At 35.4% G+C, this 10,826-nt stretch overlaps 1 protein-coding gene across 1 annotated transcript; it reads left to right on the top strand.

Annotated features, from left to right (window-relative positions):
- Nucleotides 1-426: 426 nt before the first annotated feature.
- On the top strand, nucleotides 427-8,002 carry psmd13 (proteasome 26S subunit, non-ATPase 13). Its single transcript, XM_052119830.1, has 13 exons — nucleotides 427-615; nucleotides 1,609-1,687; nucleotides 1,782-1,816; nucleotides 3,320-3,375; nucleotides 3,554-3,597; nucleotides 3,709-3,795; nucleotides 3,968-4,139; nucleotides 4,343-4,422; nucleotides 5,701-5,826; nucleotides 5,995-6,057; nucleotides 6,229-6,309; nucleotides 7,468-7,584; nucleotides 7,690-8,002. Exons 1-13 carry the CDS (start codon nucleotides 515-517, stop codon nucleotides 7,783-7,785), a joined length of 1,137 nt encoding a protein of 378 aa, XP_051975790.1. The 5' UTR covers nucleotides 427-514; the 3' UTR covers nucleotides 7,786-8,002.
- Nucleotides 8,003-10,826: the final 2,824 nt, after the last annotated feature.

Genomic DNA, 10,826 nt, shown 5'->3' with positions numbered 1-10,826 from the left:
TATTGGATCAACTCAATTCAACATAAATAGTGATTTTTGATGGTAAATGTTTTCTGGAGTTGCTCTATATTTTTGTAGATGGCCATAGTGGTCCATTGGTAAAGATGTCTGTGTAGTATGTATGAAAAACTGAGAGGAATGTTGTATTTAAAATTATTTGGATCATAATTCAGTTTCATCTGGGCAAATGTGTATTTTGTAACGATGGATGGATGGATGGATGGATGGATGGATGGATGGATGGATGGATGGATGGATGGATGGATGGATGGATGGATAGATAGATAGATAGATAGATAGATAGATAGATAGATAGATAGATAGATAGATAGATAGATAGATAGATAGATAGATAGATAGATAGAGCAAGCGAGCGGCCGTGTCTTTCCTCCGTTCCTCTAGGTGACGGTAGCGCTCAGTTCTCCTCTGCGTGTCAATTGGTGAAGAAGATCGAATCGTGACAGCAGCGAGAGCTTCATTCTTCTGTTTAAAGACTCAAACATCCACTTTCAAGATGAAAGATGTCATCGGATACCTCAAACAACAACAGAGCAAGAGTCCGACGCCTGAGATGGCCTCGGAATGGCACTCACTGGATGATCTTTACAACAGAAAGTATGAAATATGCGTGTTTATTCAGTGAATGTGGGCTAGCTGAGTCATTTAGCATGCTAAGCTAAAGCAGTCTTACTTCACATATACTAATTATTATAATCAGCTTTGTGCACTTTAAAATACGTTTTTAGATAGTTAAAGCCCTTTTATTGTATAATGTTTATATGTTGTAGTTATTTGAAAATTATCGCTAGTATGTTTATAATCTACTGCTTTAAAAAAAACGTTTTGTTTTGTTGTTTTGAAGGGTGAAAATAGTAAACCCAAAAATGAAAATTCTCTCATAATTTAGTCGCCCTCATGCCATCCCATATGTTTGTGTATATCTTCTGCTGAACACAAACTAAGGTTTTTAGAAGAATATCTATGCATTTTATGGAGCTCTGTAGATCCATTCAATGTAAATTAATGGTGATCAGGCCATTGAAGCTCCAAAACACACAAAGTCAGCATAAAAGTAATCCATAACACTCCAGTGGTTTAGTCAATGTCTTCTGATGTGACATTGCAGTCATTAGGCACAATCATGATTTCAAGGTCTATTACACTTCCTAGCGTTTGATGCATGAGTGTTAGATGGTGTTAAAGGAAGTTTAATCAAGCTTGAAATCATGATCGCCACGAAGAATACTGTCAAAAACAGATAAAAAAAAAAGTGGTTATATTTTGGTCTGTTCTCGCCCAAAAGCAACTGGATTGCTTCAGAAGACATTGACTAAACCACTGGAGACTTATGGATGTTTATACATATCATACACATCTCAGATGGCACGAGGGTGAGTAAATTTTGAGATCATTTTAATGTTTTGGTGAACTATTCCTTTAAGAGGTTAAAATAGCAACCATACAGTTGATATCTGGAAAGATAGATATATAGACACTCTTAAACCAATCAGAACAATTGCAGAAAAGTTTGACAGAATATGACACAGTTTGTTCTTGCTGATGTGAATGTCTGTTTATTGAACACTTGTTTCCTCTCTCCTTTGAAAGATTGTGGCATCAGTTGACCCTGAAGTTGACCGTCTTCGTTCAGGACCCGTATTTCGCCAAAGGGGACGGTCTCATTCAGGTATGATATCGGATCAGAATTTGGCTGGATCTGTACACTTCATACATTTGATCAGAAATGCTTTAAACATCTGATTCTAATTTGTTTTCCACAGCTCTATGAAAACTTCATCAGTGATTTTGAACACAGGTAAGACGCTTTTCTGATAATGAGACATACCTCTGTTACTATGACTCTGAAACAACTCCGTAAGTGTATAACCAGTAGAGTTCGACCGGCATGTTTTTTTTTTTTTTTCTATTTCTTTATGGCTGATGCTGATATCCAGAGAGCAGGTTGGCCGATATAATGCCGATATATCACACGATTTAATATAAAAGTGAATTACATGTACATGAATTGCCAAAAACAACATTGCACACAGTAGTCCAACAACCACAAACAGGATGTGTGCATTAGCAATTGCATTTTCTCCAAAAAAGAAACATTTTACATACAGTTTGTATGACATTTTCATATAGTGCATGTGAAGCGCCTATACTTTGAAGTTGCTCCATCGCACCTGTGCGGATCTAGAGCAAACTTCTGTCTGCTTCCGGTTTATTTGGCCTGGATTGCCTGCATTAAGTGTCATGGACTGATAGTCACGTAACATTCTTGAGTCAGTGGGACACAGTTTTGATCCAGGCTATTATAAAACAGGCTTGAAAGGAATATTTGCGAACGCTCCACAGGAGAAATAACAGATTTGCGCAAGTTTTGTAAGGTTTATGAATTTAATCAGTTTTAAACTGATTGGAAAAACTAATCGGAAAACGGGAAAATGTATCTGCCAATGCTGAAAATGTAACAATTCTTAATATTGGCCTATTTTTGTTTGACCACTGATAATCAGTGATCATGTACATGGGCCTTAAAGGTATAGTTCACCCAAAAATGAAAATTCTAATTATTTACTCAACCTCATGACATTCCATATGTGTATGACTTTTTTCTTCTGCAGAACACAATCTCAGCTCTGTAGGTGCTTCAATGTTGGCTAGAAATTTAAAAGTTCAAAAAGCATAAAAAGGCATCATACAAGTAATCCATATCCCCTCCAGTGGTTTAATCCATGTCTTCAGAATCGATAGGATAGGTGTGAGTGAGAAACAGATCAATATTTAAGTCCTTTTGTACCTCACATTCTTCTTTTGTTTTTGCCGATTCACATTCTTTATGCATCTCGCCACCTACTGGGCAGGGAGGATAATTTAAAAAGGACTTAAATATTTATCTGTTTCTCACCCACACCTATAATATTACTTCTGGAGATATTCAATTTAACCAATAGTGTCCTATGAATTACTTTAGGCTGCCTTAATGTCCTTTTGGAGCTTCAAAGTTCTGAACACCATTCTCTTGCATTGTATGGACCTTTAGAGCTGAGATATTTTTCTAAAAATCTTTGTTTGAGTTTAGCGGAAGAAAGTCATACACATCTGGGATGGCATGAGGGGGACTAAATAATGAGAGAATTTAAATTTTTGGGTGAACTGTACCTTTAAGTATTTTCCTGCAACTCTAAAGCAATTGATCACTTTAGAACATCAGCTCATTGTAATAGTTTCATATTTCTGAAAAGCTATTACGTAATATATATATTGAATACAATTTAAAAAATGTAATATATTCATGTCTTTGTTTTGACAGAATCAACCCACTGTCCTTAGTAGAAATCATCCTTCATGTTGCTAGACAAATGACAGGTAACAGCTGTTAGCTAGAGATCTTTGCGTTAATTTTATGATAAATCCATGTATGAGTGACTGTTCGGTTCATTCTTTTGTGTAGCACATAACAACAAAAATAGTGCTAGTATTCGTAACAGTAAACTTTTTTATAATTATATAATAATAATTAATATCTGCCTTGTTTTATCAACAGATCCAAATACTGCCATCACCTTTCTTGAGAAAACAAAGGAGAAAGTAGGAAGTTATTTCACTGTCTGAGATTTATTGTCAAGCTCTTATTAGAAAAGAGTTGAAGACTAGATTTGCACCGTATTGAAATTATTGTTTGTTGATTTACCCAATCAGGTGAAGGCCAGTGATGAGGCTGTCATTCTCTGCAAAACCTCAATTGGTAGTCTCAAGCTTGACATCAACGATCTCACAGCAACAAAGGTCATTTAATTTTTTTAGTTTACAAATTTGTATCTATTATTTTAATAAGTACTATAGAGTTCTTCTCTTACACGATTCCCACTTTTATGTGATACTTGGGAAAAGAGAGAGATCTGCACATTTGTTTAATGTTCAAAAAGTCTTATTTATAATATTTTTAATAATTTTGCAGAAATTAATAGAAGAAGCAGAAGAGATGCTGAACAATCTACCAGGTGTGACATCAGTGCACGGGAGATTTTACGACCTGTCAAGCAAATATTACCGCATCATTGGCAACCATGCCCTGTACTATAAGGATGCCTTGCGGTACTTGGGTTGCGTGGAAGCAAAAGACTTGCCAGGTAAACATTCTAACTTCTGTTAGATGTTTACATTCTAGTGACTTACTTAGGAAAGCATCGCCCTCTAGTGGCAGCTCGACATTTTTACAGAAATCAATATATAGTATTGTAGGTGTCATTACAGGTGAAAATATATAAAGATGCTTGTACAATTAAAATTTTGGTTAAAATTTCACTATCACATTGTGATTATTTCACAACAGAAGCAGAGCAGCAAGAAAGAGCTTTCACATTGGGTCTGGCAGGCCTACTCGGAGAGGGTGTGTACAACTTTGGCGAATTGGTAAGTGCCTACAATTCACTGTTTGTATTGCAGTGTTTCCCTTAGAATTTGTTACAGCACGGTGCTTTTGTGCATGTCAGACCCATATTAACGTGTGTTGGTTAAATAATACCTTGATGCGGGGTGTCAATTTCAGCCTGGGCCACATTAGGGTTTATTTGTGCCCTCAAAAGTCCTGTTGAAAATGTAGCACCAGCACCTGCTTTGGTAGCACCCTTGCAATTACCAATCATATTACATGTTATGTGCATTTAAATGCACATTTGACAGTACAGCATTGATTTTGAGGCTGGGATGCAGATATTAACAGTGGTAACATCTGTGGGAAAAATCAACACCTAATTTTATATGGTTAAATTGAAATATTCTGACAGTGTGACTAAGTTGGGTCTACTTTACAGATTCCTTTGATCAGGCTCCTACTGATAAAACTACAGCCATGTCTTGGAATTTCTGAAGGCAAACAAAACATCTTACATTTTACTACAACCAGAGAGCATTAGAAAAGGACAGATTTTACACCGATGGAAAACTGATAGCTTGGTCCATAATTATGAAAGTGCACCATAGTTCTTCCATAGTATCCATAGTTCTAACAATGATATTTCATGGTAACATAGGCAAAACCATGCATGGCTCTTCACTACCATGATTAGTACTGTGGGTTCTATATAGCCTTGCATCTCACTGGTTCACATACGCATAATCTGTGTGGTTGAGACCAGTCCGCAAATTACCACACCTGCTCTGCGCTCGTGCTGCTTTATCCATGATTGAGCCGTGTTGATAACTGACCCATGTAGTGCAGTTTCATTCAGAGTTTTAAGCGACCAAAATGCACTCAAAACTTACAGATGGGAAGCAAGGCTCATTAATATTCCAGAGGAAAGCGCTAATTGATTGTAAAGTGAAACATTGCGATCCCCTGCCATCCTACGTTTCAGAAATTGGCTCGCTGGCCACTTGAAATGAAACGAGTTTGAGTTATGCGGTGACGTCACTGTAAGTGGATGTATTTGTGTGTGTGTGGTGGGGTGACTTTCGCAGTGTAGAAAGCGCACATCTGACTGGGGCTGACAAGTGTTATGTTGTGTAAAGAATATTAAATGAACCATGTGAAATCCCATTATTTGTGCGGAACCTCTGCAAAATGCATATAGGGAAAACTCTGAACTGGATGTCATTTTATAGTCAACTGTACTTGGACTGAAGCAAACTGACTGCCTGGCACAGTAGATGATTTTGTATGTTGTAACAACATGAATTCGATATTCACAGCTGATGCATCCTGTCCTGGAGTCATTGAGGAACACAGACAAACAGTGGCTGATAGACACGCTCTACGCATTTAACGCGGGCATTGTGGAGCAGTTCCAAGCCCTGAAGACTGCCTGGGGTCAACAGGTGAGCAAACAAGTTGTTATATTGGAAGCATCATAATTAGGCTCAGCATTTAAGATATGAAGTTGTTTTCCACTGCATATGTATTCAAGAGGATTCCAAGTACAATGGAATTGTACATTCTGCATGACTTTATATTGTGTTAACAATGCATTTTGTTTCTCTCCAAAGCCTGATCTTGCAGCTAAAGAGGCCAATCTAATGCAGAAGATACAGTTACTCTGTGTAATGGAGGTATAAATGTTACACGTCTGAAATACATTTTGTAATTGGCTCCAAATGGTTATATGGTCATCGAGTTAATTGGTACATAATTATGCGTTAATGTAAAAATGGTAGAAAAGTTACTATTAATGTAAACGACTATACTAAAAAATCCTAATGATTGATTGTCTTCATTCGTAGATGACTTTCACAAGGCCGGCCAATCACAGGCAGCTGACTTTCCAGGAAATTGCTAAGAGTGCCAAAATCCAAGAGAATGAGGTTTGTTTTTTTCCCCTCTTTTAACCCTTTAAGCTCAGATTGGCCTGCCGGCAAAAAACACAATTATCAAAATATTAATAACTTTAAAGCTGTACTTTACAATGCATGTAGGCATTATAACCAAATTTAAACAAGTGCTTTGAAATTTGCTGACAAATCTGAAGTGTTCCATTTTGATAATTTATTAATTTTGCATTGTACATATTATTGTAATCTGTAAAAACATCAAACTGATCAAATAGCCATGTGTCATATGGTGTTGAAAAGCTATCAAAGAGTAGAATACAACCAGCCTATTTGTTTTACTCAAAGACAAAAATATAGCAAGTATTAGCTAAGTATATGGTTTTGACATACATGTAAGCAAGTGTTGCTTATATACCATTACTTAGAGGAGGTGATTATCTTTAAAACAAGACCACACACAATGTAATCGGATACATGGATCATTAGGTTATCCACACAAAGCCCAATGCGCACATGGCACATATTGTGCTATCTGGCTAAAATCAGGTTTGCTTTCATGGATCAGATGGCTTCATTGGAAATTATGTAGTATATTGTCCAGCATCATTGAATGCTAAACCAGTCATATTAGGATTCAGATCATTGCAACCAGAGATGGAAGTCATCCAAATATGGGCAGAGAGGATAATTTACTCTAATTACATATGGCCTCCAGGAGATGGCGCCAAGTATGTGGCACAGACTATAATGGCTCAAATGACACAAAATGAATCTGAATGAGATCTTGTTACTCATGATATCAAACACTTGACCCTTCTTGTTTTTTTTTTAGTTATAAGCCTTACATTTTGGATATGCCACTGAAACAGGATATTTTAAAACAACCTCAGAACTTAAAAGGTTTTTGTTTTATTTCTTAATTTTTTTTTTAAATGAACATTTTTATGTCATATTCATATTGGATTTGTGTGCATTAGTGACTTCCAATTAAAAGGTTTTCTTTTTTTTATCGCTTCTGAAGAGTTGTTACTTCTTTGGCTAATCTTGTTTTCTCCTCAAACAACCAGTTTTCCAGACATCGATTACACCTGTTATTAATGATGGATTTTCAGTCACCAGTGATCCTGGGCTAGTCTTAATCTATGTCTGGGAAAGCTATCCAGACATTCCAGTGATTATCCTCTTCCTCAGGTGGAGCTGTTGGTGATGAAGGCTCTCTCTGCTGGACTGATCAAGGGAAGCATTGACGAGGTGGACCAAAAAGTTCACATGACCTGGGTTCAACCCAGAGTACTAGACTTGCAGCAGGTACTTCTTGCCTTAAAGGACTTGTGGAGTAGTATTTTAGTGTTATTGGGTTTTTAGTAATTTTAATATTTAGAGTTTACCAAGTTTTCTTTCCCATCTCCACAGATTAAGGGCATGAAGGATCGTCTGGACTCCTGGTGTGGAGATGTTAAGAACATGGCCATGCTGGTGGAACACCAGGCGCAGGATGTCCTCACTTAGAAATGCTCTGTACACTGACCCAACCAAAAAGTCCCTTATATTGCATTCTCTCCGATTCTCCAGTTCTTTGCGTGATACATGTCAGTATCTTTAATATGTCATTAAAGCAACTTGTTTTCACAACTTGTTTTTATTTTTTGTGTGCATTGGGAAAAGTCTGACTTTTTCTCTGCCCTACTGATATCAACTTTGCAAATGTAACAATTTTACAAAAGGCTTGTGAGCACAACTATGAATGATTAATATGACTCATATGAATGATTAATGAGAAATGTGTGTTATTTGTGTATCGGCGGCTTAATTCACCAGCATTACAGAAAAGCCAGAATATGGTTTGGTTCTGAGAAGAGTGTCAAAAAATTACTTTTCCTTTCAAGGGCATGCTTTACCTTTTATAAAGGAACACATTTTCTAAAATAATTTTTTATTCTTTTATTAACATTTTACAATAAATGTATTTATTATCTTATGTCATGCAAAATGTATATCTAGGCCTAAAATAGAATATTAAGAAATATATCTGATACTATAAATACAGAAGAACACATTATGATGGCTTTTTTGCCCCACATTTCGAATTTTTGTCCCTTTACATTTGGTGGCATTTTTGCCCCAAGCCCCCATTATTTTCTGACCCTGGTTCAGAACTTTTTGGAATATATGACCTTGCTGATTTCTGAAATCTTATTTAAAATGCAGTTACTCCCATGCACAGGAATTACAGTGCCCACTTCCTGTCCTGAAACAATGCAACTCGCAGTACGAACTCTCAGTTTTCTAAGACTAAAATGAAACTATGCTTTTATCCATAGGCCTACTATTGCACCGGCCAAATATATTTGTCTTGGTCAAAGCTTTCTGCGGGTATTTTTCTGGTTAGCTTTGATATATCTGATTCGTCTTTGTATCTTTAATGTCTTTCGATTGTCTCCGAAGAGAGGTCAGTTTGGGGTAATGAGCTACCAATCTGTTGTCTAATAATATTGGATTACAGTATCAAAGCACTTAAGACTTTAAAGTCTTATCATTTCTTGTATTGTAGGATCATCTGATGTTGTATTATGAGACCAACGTTACCTAATTTTGTTTTTAGTAAAATTAACACAGGAACTATTTTAGGAATGGATGCCATCACTCAAGTGCATGACATAAATGTCCTCCTTTACATAATTTGGGTGAAATATGGCTACTATAATGCAACTGAATTTGAAGGTGTTTACTGAAATGCTGACCTACTGCATAGTTGTGCATTTATTGGAGGCTTTTTTATTTTGTCTAGATCTAAATATTTTACTTCTTAAAGGTGCACTCAGTAACTTTGTGGCATCTTGGACTTACACTGACACCTAGCGGCTTGAATGCAGCATCATTTAAAATCAAAAGTTTTCAGTTTCAGATGCTGTTATAAAAATGTTATAACAGGCTAGATATTTTCATTATTTCTATTTTATATTTTCATTTTCACCAATTGAGGCATTTATACACACTCATTTTAATTATCAAATGTTAAATAGGCTCCATAAGGAGGAATGCTCAGAGACAGACATGTTATTCTTCAGCAGCACCAGGAAACATGGTCATCAGCATGATAACTTGCTCCTGCATCAAGATCACAAGGCAAATCATGAGCTTTTGAACTGTATTAGTCAATAATGGACTTGCATAAGAATGCATAAAACTTCAAACTTGTTTGTTAAAGAGGAACTTGAATGGGATTTATTTGTAGCACTTTACAATAAGGTTCCATTGGTTAACATTAGTTAAAGCATTTAGGTATCATGGGCAAAGGATGAAGGGTAATATTTTTAAAGCATTTATTAATCTTTGTTAATGTTAGTTAATAAAAATACAATTGTTCATTGTTAGTTAATGTAAGTTCATTAGTAATGTTAACATATATAACAGATAATTTTGATTTAAAAATTGTATTAGTAGATGTTGAAATTAACTTCTTCACCTCAAATTGCCAAAAATGGATCCCTCAAAGATATAGATATTCATATTTTGTAATTTTCAGATTGTGCACCACACCCATTGTTTCATGGAATATATCGGCATCAGAGTGGACTAGAAGCTCAATGGTGTCATTAGGCATCATTAGAAAGCTGAGATCCTCATTGTTGCTATGATTTATACTATCATCAATAGTCAGTAACATATATTTCCAATTTATATATAAATACTGTATGTATATATATATATATATATATATATATATATATATATATATAAATATATGGATTATTCAAGCAAGCTCACAGACAAGTAAGAAATGGCTAATTTCTTTGAAAACTGCCTCAGGTAAAATCAGATATAACGTTTTTAGCTATTTGGGGCTTAAAGCAGCAGTGATTGGTGCATAAAATAGATGTTTGCATTTTATTATATTTCACTTAGAGATTCTTTTGAAAATCTTTCAAACTGATATAAGAGCAACAAAATAGACTTTTGCATTCCTGAGAATGAGAGCTTTCATTTGATATTTAAGTGTTACTTAAAAGACTTTTATATTCATATTAATATTTCTACCACATAACTTCTAGGTGGCGCTGCTTTTTTCAACGTGAATTTTGTCAGGCCTCATTTTGTTATTTTATGTAACATTCATTCATAATTGATGGTTATTTATAAAATGTATTTTCAAATGATACCCCAAATGCCTGACTTATGTATTCTGAGACTTGAACATTTTAAGTGTAAAATTTTGTCGTGACATAGCGCCCCCTTTTGCACCCACCAGCAGGTCTGCAGAGTTGAAAAGATGAATTAATGCTGTAGAAGTATTGTTCATTGTTAGTTCATGTTAACTAATGTTAACAAATGGAACCTTATTGTAAAGTGTTGCCGATTTATTTTACTAGCAAACATGATGGCATTGACTTTATCAACACTGACCATTTAAATTATGTAATATTAATCTGTGATGCCATTAAATAAAATATAGCAAAGACAAGCATATTTAAATTTAATTGAAAGCATTTATTTTACATTTTTGAGTTTATTTGAAGATACATACAATTGCTTCATGAGGAGATAAAAAA

Source organism: Xyrauchen texanus, chromosome 46 (assembly GCF_025860055.1).
Source record: "Xyrauchen texanus isolate HMW12.3.18 chromosome 46, RBS_HiC_50CHRs, whole genome shotgun sequence".
NCBI lineage: Eukaryota > Metazoa > Chordata > Actinopteri > Cypriniformes > Catostomidae > Xyrauchen > Xyrauchen texanus.
The sequence above is the reverse complement of the archived record's forward strand: the minus strand, read 5'-3'. Positions and strand labels throughout refer to the sequence as shown.

Coding starts and splice junctions, on each gene's coding strand:
- psmd13 (XM_052119830.1), top strand. CDS start 515: ATGAAAGATGTCATCGGATACCTCAAACAACAACAGAGCAAGAGTCCG. Junction 1,688..1,781: donor AAGGGGACGGTCTCATTCAG/GTATGATATCGG, acceptor TGTTTTCCACAG/CTCTATGAAAACTTCATCAG. Junction 6,310..7,467: donor CCAAAATCCAAGAGAATGAG/GTTTGTTTTTTT, acceptor CCTCTTCCTCAG/GTGGAGCTGTTGGTGATGAA.